The sequence below is a fragment of the Palaemon carinicauda genome, chromosome 8, assembly GCF_036898095.1.
Source record: "Palaemon carinicauda isolate YSFRI2023 chromosome 8, ASM3689809v2, whole genome shotgun sequence".
NCBI lineage: Eukaryota > Metazoa > Arthropoda > Malacostraca > Decapoda > Palaemonidae > Palaemon > Palaemon carinicauda.
The window spans coordinates 21,471,699-21,494,198 of record NC_090732.1 but is presented as its reverse complement, the minus strand read 5'-3'; the positions used below and the strand labels follow the sequence as shown (position 1 = coordinate 21,494,198).

At 34.1% G+C, this 22,500-nt stretch overlaps 1 protein-coding gene across 1 annotated transcript in view; it reads right to left on the bottom strand.

Annotated features, from left to right (window-relative positions):
* Nucleotides 1-3,486: 3,486 nt before the first annotated feature.
* LOC137644851 (sperm acrosomal protein FSA-ACR.1-like) overlaps nucleotides 3,487-22,500 on the bottom strand; it is a 24,207-nt gene continuing 5,193 nt past the window's right edge. Inside the window, exons 2-6 of the mRNA XM_068377745.1 lie at nucleotides 15,087-15,179; nucleotides 8,685-8,951; nucleotides 7,825-8,181; nucleotides 7,330-7,446; nucleotides 3,487-6,320 (exon numbers count right to left, since the gene is read on the bottom strand). Of these exons, the coding sequence (XP_068233846.1) occupies nucleotides 6,147-6,320; nucleotides 7,330-7,446; nucleotides 7,825-8,181; nucleotides 8,685-8,951; nucleotides 15,087-15,134 (963 nt within the window). The 5' untranslated portion in view covers nucleotides 15,135-15,179 and the 3' untranslated portion in view covers nucleotides 3,487-6,146. The remainder of the gene's footprint in view (nucleotides 6,321-7,329; nucleotides 7,447-7,824; nucleotides 8,182-8,684; nucleotides 8,952-15,086; nucleotides 15,180-22,500) is intronic.

Genomic DNA, 22,500 nt, shown 5'->3' with positions numbered 1-22,500 from the left:
TGTATGCTTTTTGCTGATGATGTTATACTGTGTAGCAATAGGCGAGAGGTAGTAGAAGAGAAATTGGAGGAGTGGAGAAGAGTAATGGAAAATAAGGGATTGAAGATCAGCAGGAAAAAGACAGAGTATTTGAGATTGAAAAATGGCGAGAATGGGGAAGTTAGTTTACAAGGAGAGAGATTGAAAAGAGTTGAAAATTTCAGGTATTTAGGATCAACAGTTACAGAGGATGGTGATCTGGGGGCAGAAATAAATTACAGAATACCAGCAGGATGGAAGAATTGGAAAAAAAGTGCGTGGAGTACTATGCGACAGGAAAATAGGGGTTAAGTTGAAAGGTAAAGTACACAGGACAGTTGTGAGACCGGCCATGATGTATGGAGCGGAGACGTGGGCAATAAAGAAGACAGAAGAGAATAAGATGGTTGTGGCAGAGATGAGAATGTTGAGATGGATGTGTGGGGTGACAAGAAGAGATAAGATTCGGAATGAGGTAATTAGGGGTACCACAGGAGTTAGAAAACTATCAGATAAGATCCAAGAAAGTAGACTGAGGTGGTACGGTCATGTCATGAGAAGAGATGAACAGTATATTGGGAGGAGAGTAATGGAAATGGAGGTAAAGGGAACGAGAAGCGAAGGTGGGTGGACTGTATCAAGGATGACCTTCGATCAAAGGGATTAACCGGTGATGAGGTGTGGGACAGAGGTAGATGGAGAAAGCTAATCAGAAACATCGACCCTACATAGAAGTGGGAGAAGATGTAGACAAAGAAGAAGAAGAAGAAGAAGAAGAAGATGAAGAAGAAGTATTTAAGCGCCACGGAGCTTCAGGTAAGATTTGGGGCACATAATATAATTGCAATATCTGGAAAGTTAACAGGGGGTTGATCATAAAAATTAATGACCCAAAATGTTTACATAGCAATTTCATTTGTATCAGAAAAAAAAATGTAGCGTTATAAATCTACCTTTTTATCATATCTAACACATTTCATGAAACGCAAGATTTTTTAAAAAGTAACTTTTCTTCTTTAAACTGACATATAACTTATTTTAGCAAAAGAGGCCACATACAAATATTCACGAAAAAGAATCACAAGGGCTTGTTTCATTTGGACTTTACCATTTTCTTCTTTACTTCTTTACCACTTTACTTCTCTAATAGCACCAATCCAAAATTCCGGGCTTACTGATAACAAAGAAAGGAAGGAAAAAGAATGCAGAAGAGAGTGGAGCAAAAGTAAAAAACGTCCCAGTAAGTTTAGATAAGAGTATAAGTATGAGTATAAGTAAGGTATAAGTAACTGGAAACCAAGAAGTTAGGGTAAATAAGAAAAGTCACAGTGTTTCAAACATGATCTAGAAAATAAGTAAATATAAAAAAGAATATTTGAAAATAACATTTGCTAATATGGAAACTTTGAGTCCACGACAGGAAACCAAAATCAGGCTCATATAGCACTGATCCCAGCCTATTTATCTATCTAATAATAAACTAATAAAATGTCCCTCTTCATCTGATCAACCAATCAGGAAATCAATTGTATTGTGTTGATCAACTGGCATGGAGACCTTTGCAAAAATTATAAAAGAAATTGTTTTCATTCCCTTTTAGGAATTCTTACAGGAATTTCCTGTCGAAATGTCTTGAGCATAAGAGTACAGTCTCTATTGAGCAATCAATCCGTAACCAAACCTTTCAAGTTTACAACCCCAGCTGTCATTTGCGTATTCAAATACAAATGAGAGCTGGGGTTGTATGTTTGTATGCATAATACTTTATAAGTTAATGAGCAACTCTTAATTACTCTCCACTAATCTTAATGTTCTTTTGGGACGTTTTAATGACGTTCATAAATTCTTTATTACCAACTACGTTTAGACTAACTAAACTTGCCCGTACTTCCTCTTGTAAAAAGTGGTCTATACTAAAATTATTGGTAATATGTAATATTGTATAGGTTTTTAGGGGATAAAATTCATAAGTTTCTTCGATTAACATTTAATTGGCCTTTCCAGCAGTCATAATGATCATAATTCAAAAATAAGCTAAGTAGTATTTACGTGATTCTATTATTAGTCAATGCTACACATGTTTTCTTTTTACTATCCTTACCTAATTCTTCTTTATGGCTTTGAAGTCCCATGGTACTGAAGTTGATTTTGAATTCACACATTCCCTATTTTTCAAATCAGAAGAGCGACGCTGACGATAAATAACAAAAAAAGTAGAAAGTTTGAAATTTAAAAGATAAACTACACGGGATTTTCACTTCCTCCCCTAAGGTGGCCGGAGACCTTTTCCCACATCTCTTCAATCTTTCATGACCTTTGGTGAGGTTGCGGCCTAGGATGGAGGAAGGGCACAGCACGGGTGGCAAAAGGTGTAAATGTTTGTTAAGTGGCGTTAATTAGGGGGAAGAAGTCTCTGAAGGTCGCATACCCAACCTTTGATACATACCATAATTGAAGATGATTTCCGAAAGGTGTTCAATTCCTTTTCGTTTACTTTCTAGCACTTCGAACCATATACATCTTTAGCTAATATCCTCTCAAACAAATATAAAAAATACTCTTTATTTATTAAAGTATCGCTGCTTGGACAATTCTCCTTCTTTATAATGTTGATTATACATCAAAAGATGACAGCTAATTTTCGTTTTAAAAGTGCTGGGAGCAGAGCAAAATACTGAATGAATCTGAAAGACAGGGAATCCAGATGTGGTAAAGAGAAACGCTAATTCCCACGATCAAAGCGGGACGAGCCGGTTATATCTGGCTCTTCGTGAGGCATTCCACCTTTTCAGTGCTCAGCGGGCAATGTAATGTTTCTGCTTTGGCAGATTTGGATGGATTCGTTTTGTTCATGAGTAAGATCTAGAACTGTTGTTCTTTACATGATTATTAATAATTTGTTCAACAATTATTGTGGTATGAAATAATGACTGCTTTCTTTGAAAATGAAATTGCTGTGCTCTTGTGGAGGGCTATTATTATTATTATTATTATTATCATTATTATTATTATTATTTGCTAAACTACAACCCTACTTATAAAAGCAGGATGCTATAAGCCCAAGGGATCCAACAGGTAAGAATAGCCCAGCGAGGAAAGGAAATATATCAACTCTGTGAAAAGTAATAAACAATTGAAATAAAGTATTTTAAGAACAGTAATAACATTAAAACATCTTTCATATATACACTATAAAAAGAGACATGTCTGCCTGTTCAACATAAAAACACTTGCTGTAAGTTTGAGCTTTTGAAATTCAATTGATTCAACTTCCCGATTAGGAAGATCATTCCACAACTTGGTCATAGTTGGAATAAAACTTCTAGAATACTGTGTAGTATTCAGCCATAATTGAACTTTCATCTAATAGGAAAAGGAAAGTACTTTATACAAAGAACATCTATCTATAAATAAAATGGAAATGAAACAAATTGTAAAATTATTCCATACTTTATTACCAGAATAAAATATGCGAATGCTGTATTTGACGGACACACTATAAAAGATAATGAAGTAACAATGCATACCTGGCTGATTGATATGAAACAAAAAGAGGACTCACAATCACTTCCATTTTTTTCCAGATATCTTCTTCACTACTATACCAACTTGCAATGGTGTGAAGAGATCCCAATTATTGTTGGTGAGTGGTCTCCCGAATGTTGTTTTGATGCCAAATAAGTTTTGGAAAGTCAATAAGAAAAAGAAAAAATTAAAAACTTGTTCATAGATGAAGGATTAGTCTTTTCATGAAGAAATATTTCCATTATGACATCGAGAATAGAAACTAATTTTAGACAGCTGTGATTAAATCTAAATACAAGACTAAATATTTTATGAGAAATACCCTATTTGTATGTATTTATCTATATTTTTAAGTATTATGTACAAAAGGCGAAGGTGTAAATATGTATATGTGTTTAGCTATATAAAATAGATGTATGTTCGTATGCATGTGTGTATCTTTAAAGTATATGTAGTCGATATAATACCTTACGATATTTTATTTGAATTCTGCATATACATTTTGTATGGATGTCTATTATTGTTCATGTATTTCAAACATACATATTCATATATAGTCTACCTTATCAAATAAATTGTATCGTCATGTATTTTAGAATATGTATCTGTAATTTTTGTATACGTTTAGGATTGTTCCATCAAATTCTTCGTGTTGTTTTCGTAAAAAAATTCATGTATATGCATGTAAATATCTTAAACTTGACTTTGATATTATATGTATCATTCTCTTTAAATGCATAAATGTATACAGTGTATCCAATTTTCGTTGAAACTAGAAAACCTATTATGAATGCATAATTGTTCAGTGAAAGAAAAATGAATAAGAAATAAGAGGTACTGTTGATCCGTGGTTTGTGTACGTGACTCACCAACCAAACAATTAGGAAATTCTTCAGACCACAGTTATTCCATAAGTGTTTACACAGGGTTCGTAATATTTTAAGGGGCTATGGTCCTCTTTCTCATCCCACTGGATTTATGGCACAAAATCTAATTACATTCAAACGCTTTATCTCTCTCTCTATCTCTATCTCTAGTTATATATTCATCACAAATAGATATCCAAAGTTGATTATTTTGAAATCCGAGTCATCTTTCATTTTCCCCTGTGTCGTTTTCAAAGTTTCGAGGCGTCATGACATTCTTCGAAAACACGCACTTTCTAAAATCCTGGAGTTAAAACATTCTCCTCATTAATAAAAAAAAGAAATGCTTAATCATCGGATTAATTTTTAGTTTTATTGTTGGATGAATTGATTGATGCTGATTTGAATATGTCATTGTTTGTCTATCCCATGACATCGAAAGAAGTAACTGAAGACTTTCTGATGAATACATACTGTATATCTCTACTTTCTTTAGTCAATTGTAGAGAGAGAGAGAGAGAGAGAGAGAGAGAGAGAGAGAGAGAGAGAGAGAGATTAAAAATATTGCAAATCTTCCCTTAACATTTTAGAGGAACATACAGTCAGCCACAGTAAAGAATAAATACAATAAAACCACTTCAAAGGCACCTGTGAATGATCAAACATATTTCATTCAGAACCAAACACACACAATATAATCCCTGTGTTAATAACATTCACTTTTTCCCGATGACAAATGCAATGTGGTTATTTATAAATATTTAAGAGTTTTATTTTGAACCGTTCCTGACGGTTCAATTCGCAATTTTCGATATACACATAGTACATTATTTTGTACAATGCAATGCATACACAAGTGAAGTATCTAGAATAAAAATATTTCCATAACAGATCGCTCTCCCAAATGGCTGATTACAGTAAACTAATCATTTCTTAGAATAGTCTTAGTTACGTAATTTTTATCGTTTTTTCCATTCATAATCTCTATTGTTATTATGATTGGAGTTATTTTCGAGGAGATATAAGTATCTACTTATTCGTTCATCTCGTAAGTCCTTGAAATATTTTCTTCTCCAAGTCGGCCCCATGACTTTTCATAAGTGTTGATAATCTTCTTCTTGTGGATGCATACTCTTGTACAGTTATACTTAATTTATTGAATATATAATTCGAAATCTCTTGGCTGCTTGACTTGAAAGTGTATTGATATTAGAAATAAAAATTACGTCACCAAAATCTTTAAAACAAACCTGCCAAATATTATTCCATTTCCCAAGTAATTGTGTATTTCATGTAATTCATCTTTCATAAATTTATGAATTTTCCATTTCAAGTTAAGTAGCCACAGAAGTTGAAGCAAATAGAAAAATAAACACGTATTTAGTTTTGTCGCTTTGTCAACTCAAGCGATGAGAATCAGGGAGGGAGAGGTCTTACAGGGAGGGAGAATCCATTGCATCCTTCCTCCTCCTCCTCTCCAGTTTAAGAGGAAACAATAAAATCCTTATAACAATTCGACATGGTTGAGGAGTAACTTCATCTTCTATTCTGGGCCCACGAGGGAAGTCCCTTCTTGACCTTTCTTGCTAGAATGAAAGCAGGACTTTCAACGAAGGCTTTTGGGAGACGCTGTTGCACCTCAGCAGGATAGTATTGCAATAATTCGGTGGTTACGAATGAGGAGAGTAATCTATGGATGCCATGCGTAGTTCAATATCACTATTACACACTTATCTCTTATTGAGACTCTGGCACAATGCCGATTTGAGCATTGAGGCCGTAGCTCTGTTCCGATGCTCCACAGTCCACGTTGAACCACCAGTCGCACACGAAGTATTGCTGGTGGAACAGCGTTCCGTTGGGGCACAGGAAGGAGCCCATGTTCTGTCCGTTCAGGCAAATGTGGAAGACCTGTTGTCAAAACAAATAGGAAGGAAATTTAGGTGTGACGTACAAAGAAAACATGTTCTAAAATACAGTAATTGATTTCAAAGGTATTCTTAAAAGGGATATATTAATGGAATATATAAGATAAAAAAACAGATTATCAGCATTTGCCGTTAGCATAAGAAGGACATGGTAGGTAAAATAAATAAATGGTAAAAAGGGAATTAACAATTAGAAAACAAAGCAATGTACAATGAATTAAACTAAAAACAAGAAGAAAACGGAGGAGCAAAAAAAAAAAAAGGAACAAAAATGTAAAACTAAGAACCTTGTCTTAGATTACATGTGATAATGGCCTCAATAAACATATTTGATTGGTCTGCATTGCTTTTATTATCCTTATCTGATAACAAATCTGGAGGTAAAATGGGATGATGAAATTTCACTTTGTTATAAAATATTTGAACTTCGAGAATATTAATGATGATACTTAGGCACGTAACTGGGCAGATATATCTTATTTGACTATAAACTACAGCGATTTTCTCCAGAACGTTTAAGGGAAAATTCATCTCATTCAGCCCGTGTCATCTACATATTTAGATAGCACTTGATTAGATGTCAATCAGTATCCAGATTCGACTTGAGTTTTTGAATTTTTAGATAACTTGCAGATTAGTAATCCGGTTATATTCAAATTTGGTATTTAGGTTATCGCAGTTAAGGTAAAAAATTTTTTATACAAAATAAATCACACAGATGCCCACTATGTGCGTGAGTTTAGGCTTATATATATATGTATATATATATATATATATATATATATATATATATGTATATATATATATATGTATATATATATAATATATATATATATATATATATATATATATGTGTGTGTGTGTGTGTGTGTAAATATATATATATATATATATATACATATATATATATGTATATGTATCTCTCTCTCTCTCTCTCTCTCTCTCTCTCTCTCTCTCTCTCTCTCTCTCTCTCTCGTCTTAATTTAACTAACCTGGCACTCTGCTTCGGGATCCGCGAAATATCCCCCAGTAGCTTGGGCACCGCAAGAGAAAGACGTCCTGGGCACAACAGCGTACTCAGGGTAATCCCCAGTACCACGGTTACCACCCTGCAAAAAGAATGACAGTACAGAGGTGATTTGCTAAGCCAACTTTAACAGAAAAAACACCATTATAGTTTTATAAAAGATAGTATACTCCTTTTTTTTCTAATAACAATAAAACAGTAAAGAGATGATTTACTAAGATAACTTTAACAGAAAAAACACCATTATAGTTATATAAAAGACAATATACTCTTTTTTTCTAATAACAGTAGAACAGTAAAGAGATGATATGCTAAGATAGCTTCAACCGAAAAATCAACACCATTGTATTTCTATAAAAGATAATATACTTTGTTTCTGAAAAAAAAACTTTTATTTCTTATAATCACAAAATTCTCCAAGAGCTTTGTGATTGAGATGAAATATATTTCGAAGACTTACGACATTTGCTAATTGTTTTGCATCTCCTGAGGAGGTGCGGTCGGTGGTCTGCTCTTTCTCTGGAAACTGAATGGAGTTGTCTTCGGCTGTCTGTTGCAGCTGTTTCAGTGGCTGCTGTTCCTCCTCTTCAGCAGTTGCAACAAAATCAATAGTTGCTGAAGTTGGGGTCACGAAGTTCTCGAAGATTTCTGTTGTGGTAGGGACAGCAGGGACGGAGAAAGTTTCGACAGGAGCCACTGGGCCAGGGGCTACAAATGACTCCGCAGGGGCGACAGCAAGAGGCGGGGCAAGAGTAGTTTCGACGAGGCTGAGGAATCCTCCGTCTAATCCAGATGCCAAAACGGCACCAAAGTTGTCCTGAGAAGACAAAAATTATGTAAGAAATGCCGCCATAATTTCCCATATTACTCATGAGGATTCTGTTATAGCAAGGCGAGATAAGGTGAAGGATGATATGGAGGGAAGAGATTCTGTAGAAAACGATGCCTTTGATAAAAGGTATTGGAGTGGGGACATAAGGCAACCGACCCCTTATTGTAAGGATAACGGTGAGAAAGAAGAGTCATACAACATGTGCTTTCGTTTCTAAATAGATACACAAACGTTAAAAATTTGCCTTAGGCAATAAATAAGCAGTTGTAGATGAATGATCAATTTCACGACCTTTTATCGTTGAAGAATTTCAGACAAGAAAACCAAAATACTTAATATCGAAAATGAAATTGTTTAATAAGATTTTCAAGTCACTTCTTTCGAGAAAGAACGATGAACCTAATGAAATAGTTAAGGAATGTGGGATGATAACTTATCTAACTTATAAATTGTCATGCATTAAATTTACCCATCTTTTACTTCATTACCTGACTAGAAACTGCGAGGTCGTGGTCATGATTGTGTTCATCCCCATGAGCGTGTTCTTCCTTGGCGTGATCTTCATGTGCGTGTTCTCCGTGTGCGTGTTCTCCGTGGGCGTGGTCTCCGTGGTCGTGTTCTCCATGGGCGTGTTCTCCGTGGGCGTGTTCTCCGTGATCGTGTTCCCCATGAGCATGATCTCCATGGCCGTGGTCTCCGTGATGGTCCCCGTGGTGACCATGATGTTCTAAGCCGTCAAGAAGAGACCCGTAAACCTGATCGATAGATTTAGGAAGGCATAAAAGGGTTAGTTCTTCGTTTAAAGTTTAAAGGCTGCTCATGAATGGCAGAGGCAAGGGATAGTGACATTGCCCTGTCAAGCAGTACAATGCCCTAGAGACTAATCATACATACATATGATCAGCACCCAAGCCCCCTTTCCATCCAAGCTGGGAACAGGGAAGACCAGGCAATGGCTGCTGATGACTCAGCAGGTAGACCTATAGGATTCCCCAAACCCTGCGTCCTTAGCTCAGAAGGATGGTGAGGTTGCAGGCACTAAAGGAACTACCGAATTTTAGCGGGACTCGAACTCCAGTCCGGTTAATCACCAGGCATGGACGTTTCCTAATAGGCTACCACAACCCCGTCAATACTGCATTGCAAACCCTGAACTTCAAAATAGTAAAATATATCTTATCATGATAACATCAGAATTGATAATAATAATAATAATAATAATAATAATAATAATAATAATAATAATAATAATAATAATAAATATACACGAATAAGCCGAGGTTTTGCAAAAGAAAAATAGTAATAAAAGAAAGCCACATCAATGGGAAAAAATCATAAAGTACAGTAGTATTGCTTACATTAACTGGTTACTAATTTATGATATACATCTCAGCGAGATTATTGTTCATGGTGAACGTTCGTCGTACAGTCTGGTTAATTTTTTTTTTTTTTAACTGGGAGGAAATAATATAAATCCCGGAAGCATCATTTATCGAAAGGCAACCACATCACTTGTAAGTCAATTACCACCCACTTGGAACTTCACACGCATTCACATTTATAATTATACACCTACACACCCTCTAATGCAAAAGCACATACACGCAAATACACACTACTCTGACACGCACGCATCCACACCCTCTTATGTACACTCACAGCCACTCAGATTCTGACATGAATATAAATATAAGAACTTAGCTCGGAAAAATATAGTTATTTGATTATACTTTTATCTGAGTCTTGTTTGTAAGCCCAGACGTCCACATCGAATTTGTTTTTCTTCCATCAGCTGGATGCATTTAAAACAGAAGCCTATGATGATACAATGTCAGCCTAACATAAACTAACAAACCCCTTTTACTTTGATTTAGACCTACTCTAACGGAGGCATATGCTAAAAAACGGAACAGGACGATTTGGCGCCGACTCTTTGGCGCTGACGATTTGGCGCCGCCATTTTGGCGATAGACAGTTTGGCACTCATTGTTTTGGCGATGAGCTGTTTTGGCGCCAAGAAACAAACTTAAATTTGTGTCTTGTTTAGTGATCACCTCATCACACCAAAGGCTCGTATGATTTGAGAATTGTAATATTAAACCAGTTATTACGATATTCAAGTCTTGTTTAGTTCTCCCTATACCATACGCCCTATTACCTAATAAGCGTCGAACAACATACGTGAAAATGTTTCGAATGATAACTGAGATGTCTGCAGAGCTGCAACCAAAGGGAATTTACTGTGATTATGAACAAGCAGCTTTTCTGCAATGACAATGTTTTCCGGATATAGAGTTTAAAGGCTGCTTCTCCCATTTTGCACATAATATTCATAAGCACCTGAAACAACTTGGGCTCCAACATTTGTATAATAATGACCCCGACTTTTCAGTAAAAGCTAAAATGATCGTTGCTTTATCTTTTGTACCTATTTCTCACATGGATGTTTACATCGATGCTTTGACGCAATATTTACCTGATGAACTCCAGCCGTTAATGAACTGGGTCGAAGATAATTATGTAGGAAGACCTCTGAGGAGGGGAAATGGCCGACGTTCACCACTTTTCTCTACGCAAATGTGGAATATGTATAGTCGAACAATATTAGGTGAGGACAGGACAAACAATCATGCTGAAGCTACGCACACGAAAATCTATGCAGAATTTGGAATGAACCACACAGTTATATGGAAATTCATCGATGGTTTAAAGACAATTCAGAAAGGACACGATTCATATTATGAACAACTAATGGCTGGGAATCCTCCTGCTCGAAAACGCTTAAAATACATTAAGACTGATGGACGCATTTTAACTATAGTACAGCAGTTTGATTCACGGGAACCACTGGAATACTTACGTGGTTTGGCATATAACTATGAAATGCATTAACATGTTGGTGAAATTATTTCAATTTTTTTTTGTAGCATTTTAATACTGTATTGCTGAAAATGAATAGAACTTTTTTATTTTTATGTTATTTTTGACCCATGTAATATATATAAACACACACACTCACACACACACACACACACACACATATATATATATATATATATATATATATATATATATATATATATATATATATATATATATATATATATCAGGTCGGAAAATTTTCAAGCTGTCGCCAAATAGGCTAGCGCCAAAATAACGTACTGGACTCCTAAAAAACACCGCATATGTTTCAAAACACTCTCTTCTTTGATCTTTCCTTCGATCACAAATGTGGACTGATAGATAGAAGTGATTGACATATTTTAGAGAATATCTTTAAACATTAATCTCTTCGAAGATTTTTCATTGACTTGTAAACATAATCTAAAATGGAGGGACATTGTGTGACTTGAAATGGAGGCTTAAACTGACTCCACCTTGAGAACACATAAAACATACAGTGGCATTGTTTATGTAAGAATGTAAATGTAAACTCCTCTCTCTCTCTCTCTCTCTCTCTCTCTCTCTCTCTCTCTCTCTCTCTCTCTCTCTCTCTCTCCACATGCAAAGACTGACAAAGATATTGTGTGTGTAAATATCAATGAAGTATTTTATTGTTTATCTTTGGAATGACAGTGAGCTCAACTATACAACTTACAAAATCTCTCTCTCTCTCTCTCTCTCTCTCTCTCTCTCTCTCTCTCTCTCTCTTCACATGCAAAGACTGACAAAGATATTGTGCGTGCGTAAATATCAATGAAGTATTTCATTGTATATCTTTGGAATGACAGTACTGTACGCTTAATTATACAACACTTACAAAATCTCTCTCTCTCTCTCTCTCTCTCTCTCTCTCTCTCTCTCTCTCTCTCTCAGTACGCATGTTTATTCAAATGACTCGAACCCCTTTTCATGAGTTGCATGACAGGGCTCTGCATAAGTAAGTCGCGAATTACTCACTTAATGATGATAACCTAAATACTGTACTACGCTCAGAATGAATAACACATGTGACATCACATTCCCTTTCGCTCTCAGTTAAACCTCGACTGGCTTCCATGAAGACGGTTTTATTGTTGGGGAGGGTGGAGGGGTGTGGGGGCTTCCACAAAACTCACTTGTTCTTGAGGCTGATGTCATCATTATTCACCTCTCTCTTTTAGTGACTTCAACTGTTGGATAGATATTTCAGGTCTCTTGTTCTCCACCAGAACTATTGGAGGGCAAGCATTAATGTTTCTACACACACACACACACACACATACACACACACACACACACACACACATAGGTATACATCTATATATTTACCTATCTATTTATAGATATCTTTACATGTTAACCTTCCATTTCTAAGCAATCGCAAATCAGGATGAGTCTCCGAACATGTGACCTATATGGGACCGCAATTTTGTATGGACTATAGGATAAAGGATATTAGACCTGTTGCAAATACTAACCCAATAAGCAAAGTAATCCTAATATACTAAATGTTGACAGGGTACAAAATATACCCAATGAGCAGAATGTACACAATAAGCCAAATTTAACGGAATAATATGTGCCCCATGTACAAAGATATCAAGTAAATTAGATGTACCCAGTACTGAAGAAAAATGATGAAATGCCCCTAACGAAAAAAATTTATCTAATACACCAAGGAACAATAAAATGTGTAAAATGCACCGCATATATAAAATATATACAGTGTATTGATCAACAAAGTGTACCCAATATACGATAGTCTACCCATTGTACAAAATTAACCAAATTTGCTCAATTCATTCTCGCAAATTGTCATGTTATAGCAATGATGGTAATGGACCCCTATGGGTCATATGAACTTCAAGGGACCGTAATAACCACAACGGACCATATGGGCCTTCAAAACCTTATGGATTAGATAAAACTAGATATATACTAAAGTTCTGTATTTATCCAGTTGACGATATCTAGCTTATTTTTTCCCTTATTGTATGGTAATAGATCTTTCTTTCATATTCATGAGCGGAAACAAGTATTATTGGAAAAAAAGTTATGGCCAGTAGAATGAAACCACGTAACAGAAAAACAATTCAGGCGAAATGTTGAACTGTGAAGTGTTGAGAAAAACTCAACTGAAAATAACAGTGATGTAAAACAAATTCTCAATATTGTAAATAATGATAAACTAAAGAATCAAGAGATCATCATCATCGTTGCTTCCTACACCTATTGATGCAAAGGGCCTCGGTTAGATTTTGCGAAATCTAGGGATACAATAAAATTATTTCTTTGAAGAAAACCGAGAGCAATACTCTCTTTCAGCAGGTTATGATGACGTCACCCAAATCTAAGTAAATACTGTATAAGAGTTAAGAGGTATTTATGAGTATATCTCTGATAATCTTCTGTAATTTGAGAGAGAAGACAAGATGTAACAGTCGAAAGCACATACAAGTCCGGAAAGACGGCAGAGTTACGCACGTTTTTTAAGACAATATATCGTTAAGAAAAAGGGTTAAGGAAATGGTCGCTTAAAAAGCCGTAACGGAAGCCGTTGAAATTATACTCTATTTGCGATGAGGATGGCAACAGCTCCTTATTACAGCATTTCGTTCTGTAACTTTTTCTGTTCTCTTATAGCCGCCTATAATCAGTCACGGTTGATTTGATAATTGAAGCTGGAATGAACTGTGACTTCTGCTTGATGCAATTTTAGAGATTTCGGATGATATCGCTTTTACCTTAAGATAATTATCATTCAATGCGATGGATATTAAACTGTCATATACTGATATATATTTAGAAAACACAAGAGCTTTCACATTTTTTTCAACGAGCTTCTTTTACAATATACATCGCTATATAACAGTGGATTTTATATACTTAAGATTCTTGGACAAATTTTCTTCAAATTATTCAATGGGTAGATTTTGTAGATAGTAATCGAGAACTACACTATTTTTATATTTACTAGAGTAGGAAATAAATCCGGCACCTAGTCTCTCGTCTGGTCATGATAATAACTAAAAAATAAAAACAAAGTAATAATTAATTTTTTAAAATTGGTAAATTAAGAAAAATATCTAACCATCATCTAAAAAGTAATTATACTAACGCTAATAAAAAAGTGAAAGCAAAGCATATTTTCATCTAAAAATAGAATCAACAATATTTTTAAAAGACAACGAATTGACTTAATGCTACAATAGCGTTGAAACGGCCCGGAAAAAAGAGAGAAAAGAAGAGTCCGTTTTTTTTTTTTGGAAATGTGCTCTTTTTCTTTTATACGTTTGTCGGCTGCGCAATACAAACGATCGCTTTATAGCTCTTTTTCGCCCTACGCTCATCAGATGTAATAACCTAACGGGAAAATTATAGACGGGAAAACGTTAACTTTTTATGATGGTTGAAGGCAGAATTACTTAGTGAGAGTGCTCGAGAATGAAACACTGCTTTTGGCAGGAAAGTCGATTTGAGGGGCAAATTGATTAGCTAGCATTAGTGTTTTTATGTATGCATGTATGTATGTATATATATATATATATATATATATATATATATATATATATATATATATATACATATTTATATATATATGTATATATACATATTTTTATATATACATATATATATGTATATATATATGTATATATATATATATATATATATATATATATATATATATATATATATATAGGTATGTATATACACATATATATGAGGGGTAAACTGATTAACTAGTATATATATATATATATATATATATATATATGTATAAATAAACATATATATATATATATATATATATATATATATATATATATATATATATATATATATATATATATATATATATATAAGCTAAGTTTATACATATATGCTGTCAAATAATAAGGAAATTGAAAGATAATGAAGTAAATAAGTGAAGAGAAAATAACAGAAATTACTCAATGGAACACCCTTACCCTACAGGAGAGAAGAATTGAAAGCACTGCCACGAACGATGGTTTCATTTTGAAGGTCTAAAGGAACTGTTGACTCTCGGTGTCACTTAATATCTGAAAAGAAAATAATTCATTGTTATTTTAAAGTTTTTACAAGACACATTATCCAGTAAGTTAATATTGCAGTCGTGGAAACAAGATTTCATTTGAATATGAAGATTATGCTTTTAAAAAAATAATAGTTAAACAGGATTTTTTTTTCTGGACATCGTCAAAATGCAATAAAGAGAGAAGATACAATAATAAACACTCTGATTTGGTAATAGAAGCTCACATAAATTTAACTTAGTATTTATTTTATAACAATAGTACTCATTAAACAATTCAGCATTATTCCAAGTCTTTACAAGACACATTACTCAGTATGTTAATATTTCAGGCGTGGATCGTAGATTTGATTTCAATATAAAAATGTTTTTTTTTTCTTTCTTTCTTTTTAAATTAGTAGTTAAACAGCATATTTTTTTTCTTTACATCCAGTCAAAATGCAATGCATAGAGAAGAAACAATTAGAAATATTATATTATTTTGTAATAGAAACTCACACAAAATTAATTTAACATTTATTTCGTAATAATGGTACTCTTTAATCGTTTATAACAATCCCCCAATTAATTTGGAAAGGTGTACTCTATGAAATAATGATGATTTACATAGTAGCGTCACGATAAAATTAACAAAGTTCCTGGTTTCGTCATCGACTTTTAACGAACCCTTTCTGCTTAGTTAAAGATCCTTTCAGCAGTGATGATTGTTATTAGCCTCTTTGCTTGTCATGCTTGTTACAGAAGGCAATTGGGTAGCGCGCGCGCACACACACACACACACACACACACGCGTGTCGTTTTTGGTTTACAAGACAACCTAAAAAGTATATATCAGTGTTTTAATGGAGAATGTTTATTTACCGCAAAATGTGTACATCAGTTTAATGATATGTTGTAACTGACGCCAATGTAAAATTATTCATTTCTCAATGACACATTTTACAGAGCAATCTAAAAATCATCTTAATAGTCTATTGAACGTACAGTAGTTTAATCAAAATTCTAACTACAGATAAGTTTAATTCTCCTATATATGATAAGTTAAGATCATCCGGGCATATTATGAACCAACAAAAAACTACAAAATAAAGAATATTCAGACAAATTTCATAATTTATAAAAAACAGCTATCCCATATGATCCTACGAGCATTCCTCGTTTATGGGAATGAATGTCCATTTGATGGAATGACGTATCACCTGTTACTATCATCAATGAGACGGCCAAGGAGCCCCCTTATATAGCCTATACCATAAACAGCGCAGATGGTGGGGTTTAGATTACTCATGGCGCAACTGTAGAAACTCGGAGGGGAAACTATAGTGATACCGGTAATGGTCGTAACGTGAGGGAGAAATGTAAATATCGTGTAATAGATTCCGGGCGGAAAGACAAAAGTATTCAACCGTGTAGCGGAAAATTGCGCTCCTCCCATTTGTCTAGTTAATAATGCATGTACGGTAGGCTATATATGCTAAAATTGATGATTTGGAGATATATCTACTGTATGTCCAAAACAATAAACGAACGCACTTACCATATATATATATATATATATATATATATATATATATATATATATATATATATATATATATATATATATATATATATATCTCAGTGGCTTGGGGTTCTAATGCAAAATTTCCCTAGGTATAGTAGCGCTTATCATGGATGATGTGAATTCCCCTTGTAGAAGTAATGCCTTTTCAAAAGGTGGTTTGTGATTCTAAGTGCATATGATTCCAAGAGGGGAAACGAATGTTAATGAAAGATAAGCTATTTGGGAGAGTACGAAGCAAGGCCTGGTTGGGTTTGGAGAACAGAAAAGGGGGTTATGCCTCGAGAGCTGAATACAAAGGTAGGTAATTAAGATGAACTGTTTGCGTAAAACATTACGTGTAAGGAAAATTGATAAAGTAAGAAATGTGGATATACTGTATGCAGAAGTGGTATAAGGGTTAGCATAAGTGAAGAAAGGGGTTCAGAGTATTTTGAGGTGATTTGGTCATATGAAAAGACTGGATGACATTAATTTTGGGGAAAGAGTGTTTAATTCAGATTTGGTGGAAGGTAGGGAAGACTCCAAAGGGTTGGACAGCCAATATAGAAAACGTTGGAAAGAAATGGCCTTGATATTCAGGAAGTGCACGAGTGCAAGAGGAAAGGGTTGAATGACGCAATATGTGTAAGGGGCTTCGATACACTGCTGATGCGTCTTCTATGTAGATATATTCAATGACCTATGTAGTGAATGCTTTAATGGTCAAGAATTTATCCACTAATCAGCAAGTAATGTCATATGACAATGATCCCTGTTATTTCCTCAAGCCGACGCCAAATATATATATATATATATATATATATATATATATATATATACATATATATATATATGTATATACATACATACATATATATATATACTATATATACATATATATATATATATATATATATATATATATATTTATATATATATATATATATATATATATATATATATATATATTTATCTATCTATCTATATATATATATATATATATATATATATATATATATGTATATATATTCATATATATATATATATATATATATATATACTATATATATGTGTAGGTGTGTGTATATCCATAGATACATACATACATACATACATACATATATATATATATATATATATATATATATATATATATATATATATATAAATGTATATAAGTGTTTATGTGTGTGTGTTTGTGTGAGCTATAAGTGCATATAGAGAAGCAAACGCGAATTTATGTTTATGTATTGAAAAACACACATGAAAAGAGAGAGAGAGAGAGAGAGAGAGAGAGAGAGAGAGAGAGAGAGAGAGAGAGAGAGAGAGAGAGAGAGAGAGAGAGAGAGAGAGAGATTATTCCGTTATCAAAAAGCAAGTCTTTCTTTAACGAGCCAGAGTTATACAGTATTATCTGAATGACACAAATACCTAAAATGATAACATTTGCATATTCACTGAGACTTGGGTCTCTTTCATCTTGATTTTCGAGTTAATGAAGTCATCGTTCTTTGTCGCTTCGTGAGGACTTGATCCCATCTTTATTTTGTGCATTCCACCCTCACGTCTTTCGTCCGACCGCCATGGCAAGGGTGGGGGGCCAATTTTTGGGGGGTGTTGTGGGTGGGGGCGGTCATGAGTCAGTAATGAACATCTTCTTTCCCACATGGATTGCACGTGTGTCCAATCACGCGCTGATTAAAGGTCTGTGAATTACTTTTTCCTTTGAAGGTGACGATCCATCCTCAAGGTGATTGAAATCCCTAAACGGTTTTAATGACACTGTGCCGTAAAATATTCGAGAAAGCATAATTTCTCTGTGCGAAGGAAAACGTAAGGGCTTAAGTAAATTCGAATGTATATTTATGAAAATATTAGCATTAGTTATCTTGAGGTTTTCATGTTAATGTTTGACATTTGTCATTTCTTGGATTAAATGACAATGAATTTCAGTGATATCAGTAAATGTGAGTGACTTGCAAAGACAAATAATCTTGTGAATGCCAACTTAAGAATGAACATCTTCCCATTCCTTATCTTAGGCAGAAAACTGCAAAAGCCTTAAAGGTTAAGGTAATATATTGAGTAAGACAATCTGATAGTTTTACAAAGGACGTGACATCCAGATGGCTTGAAATTCTATGTAATTATGACGTCATTTTAGCCTGGTGATTAATTAAAGAACTAATCCCAGTACGTGACACCATTTGGCATAAATATCACTTTCAATTCTCTCTTTCTCACTCTCTCACTCTATCTCTTCTCTTATGAGATATACCATTCCTATGTAAACATATGGCTGTATTATTACCCAGCAAGTTTGCCCATTAGAAAGTGATGCCCAAAACTCCCTGGAAGGCGGAATGGCAAAATCGTCTCGCACAATCCCACGGTGGAGAAGAGACAGAGAGTGACTTTGCATCTTCTTTATATATTTCTTTACCTTTCTCGTATTGTGTCGCAAGGAAAAAAAAATTGGATATTCGAATGATTTCTGCAAAATGACGTCCTTAACTCTGCGTCCTTGGGCAATAAAAAAAAGGAATAAAAAGTCCTCAGCTTTTCATCCTTGGAAAAAAATGAATAAAACGGCCTTATCTTTCCGTCCTTGGAAAAAAAATGAATAAAACGTCCTCATCTTTCCGACCTTGTCCAAAAAAGGAATAAAATGTCCTTGTCTTTCCGTCCTTAGGTAAAATATAAATGAAAAGTCTTCGTCTTTCCGTTCTTGGGGACCCCCCCCCCCCAAAAAAAAAGGAATAAAAAGTCCTCATCTTTCCGTCATTGGACAAAAAAAAAAAAAATGTAACGCCATCTTTTCGTCCTTAGGAAAAAATAAATAAAAATACTTTTCTGACCATTTGTAGTTGTGGTTTTCTAATCGTTTTTAGGATATTTGTAAGGTTCCACATCTTGAGTTATGTCTAAACAGCTAGATTTGCAAGGTACCTTAATACGAGCATTTTATGATTGAAAGCCCATACATGAAACATATTTACAAATGGTGTTTGGTAAAGAGTTTAGCAAACCATTTTCTTTGAAAGTGTAGATTATTAAGTAAAATGAGAAATTTAAAATTTGATTACAGGTTTTTTCTTCAATGGCAAATAAAGAAGATTATTTTACATAGCAAGAAAGTTGCAATTATCAAAAATAAGTGAATTAAAATCTAGAATACTTAAAGATAGATTATTTTGCCGTTGAAAGATAGAAATACGTAATGAAAACCCCTGAAACAATACATGATGGTCGGAAAGGACATTCAAGGATGTTTCCGTGAGCTACTGGAAGACGGACCAGGTGTTGGAAAAAACGTGAAGTGAATAACAATGAATTAGAAAGCTACTGGAAGGAGCAAAAGGTTAAAGATGAATGGTCATTGTGTAGAGAGGCGTTGAAGAGAAGGATTGTGAGTAGGATTTCGGTTTTGGGGTTAAGTTACTGGAGGTATTTCAAGATGAAATTCACAGGTGTGAGACTTACTGGAATTCTAAAATGGAAAGTCACTGCTGATAGGGAAAGCGGAAGCTGGCAAAATGAAAGTGTGGAGGGAGGGAGGGATATCTTCGTGGATAAGACATGGTGTTAGAAAGTACCTTAGGGTGAAAGGATGGGTTTAATCTAAATAGGGAAAGTTTAGGTATTATTTTTGTTAAGATAAGGAATCTGATTTTTTTAAAGAATATTGTAAATGAAAACTGGAATGAGGATGAACTTGATTTAGGCTTTTAGAGCGAAAGTGTTAAAGAAAATTCGGGCGATGGAACAATAGTTATTAGAGAAAACAAAAATCGAATCATGATTCATTATACTAAAGAACGCATAAAAGAAGAATCGGAGATGGAAAATAGTCAAGGTTTGACGATATCATAGAAAAATGATTTTAAAAATCAAATAACTGTTAAGGGTAAAGAAAAAGGAAGACTATATTCAAAAGCAAAAAAATGATGTCAAAAAACACACAAGGATGACATAAAAAAAAAAAAATCAGAATGGAAATTTTTGGAAGGAACCCAGGTTCTTTTAAATATACAGAAGGTAACATGTTGATAGGAAAAGGCTTAGATAGTAACGTATTGTTAGTAAAATGCAAAAATTGATGCAATGAGACAACATTCAAGTAGTTATATTATATAGATGGTTACAATAGGTGGGCTTTGCAAAAAGATTAAGTAAATAAACGAGCAATAATGAATGAACAAAGAATCAAACTAATGGAATAAAGTAAGAGTAACTATATACCTTTAAGAATATGGGACTGGATAATCTTTGGATAAATGAAACAGTAAATAGCATTATTGCAAAATGATGAATATGGTTGAAAGCAATGATAAGGGAATACCGAGAAAAAGGAATTAAAATATAAACAGATAAATACGAGTGAATGGAAGGAAAGATTGAAATGGTGAAAAATATATAAAAAGATAAGTAGCTTGGATGTGAAATATTATGGGAAATCGGGACAGATATTGAGAGATATGGACATAAGGCAGTAAGAGGATATGGACTGACCATAGTTAAAAGGACGGTATTATTTTATCATAGTGCAGGACTTGGTAAAATTATAGTTACGGACGGAACAACATTTTGAACAGAAAAAAAAATAGTTTTTCCTGTAGTAAATAATGTGCTTTCACTGATTTTAACCTTCATTTCAGCAGCAAATAAACCGAAAACCCGTAAAACCGTCTAAGAATGGGGAAATTTTTTAGAAATCTAATGGCTTTTGCTCCGCCGTGCGGCCGCTTCGCTCGCAGAAAAAGAAAAACATCAAGCTCTTATGAACTGGCAAGAGGTACATGCTGAGCTGCGCACGCTAACCCCATTGATTATTAGTCCTTAGATAATTAAGCTTTTAATTTCAGTGAAAATAAGTGTCATTTTTGGAAAAAAACGGACGTTTTTCTATAAGGAACACCTGTTTTCAGGAGAAAAACTTTTTCCGTCGGTAACTATAATAAAAATCAAGACTGTATACCGGAGCTTAAGACATATTCATATGTTTTTTTATCGCATATACGTTATCAGTTGAATGGGTTATAGTGGGAAGGAAGACTTCCGCCCAGATGAAGATTCGTCTCTCCAGGTTGGGTGAGCCTTGTAAGCAGAAGTTGATACCGGTACATTTCACTCATTTTTTCTTTTAATGCCAAACGAAAAAACCTCTGTTTACCAACGAGATCCAATCTTCGCTAGTCGTTGAAGAATATTCCTTATCTAAAAACTACAAATTTTCGTTAGAAATGGAGGCGAGAATAGTTTGAACAACGCAAAAAACGAGGAAAATCGGATAATAGTCCTTTCCTAAGCTAAGAATTTCCTTGAAGGAATAAGAAATTAATTTACTGATTTTGTGTTCTTAACTAATGACGAACTGTCATTGTTATAAAAGGAAGACCAAAATGCTACTGAGTGCGTATTGAAAACAACGGGAAATAAAAGAAGTTGAAAGAATTAGAGGAAGTTTATAAAATTACAGATTAATAAGTGTAGCCTTTTTTAATAAAGGCTAACATAGATGTCCGTTATGAGATACGGGAAGGTATATGAGATGTCGAGATTGGCTTTAGGATAGAAAAATCGAAACTTAAATATTGTAATGAAAATAGGGGATCAAAGTTGCAAAAGGATCGTGAGTCTGGGTGAAGGGAAAGTTGCCAGAATCAAATATAGGGACACGGAGGCTGACAATAATAACGCAGACGTTGAAAAGAAAGTAAACTCTTAAGAGATAAACAAGGACGCATTCAAAGACTTAGCCTTTTTTATTTTACCCGAACGATTA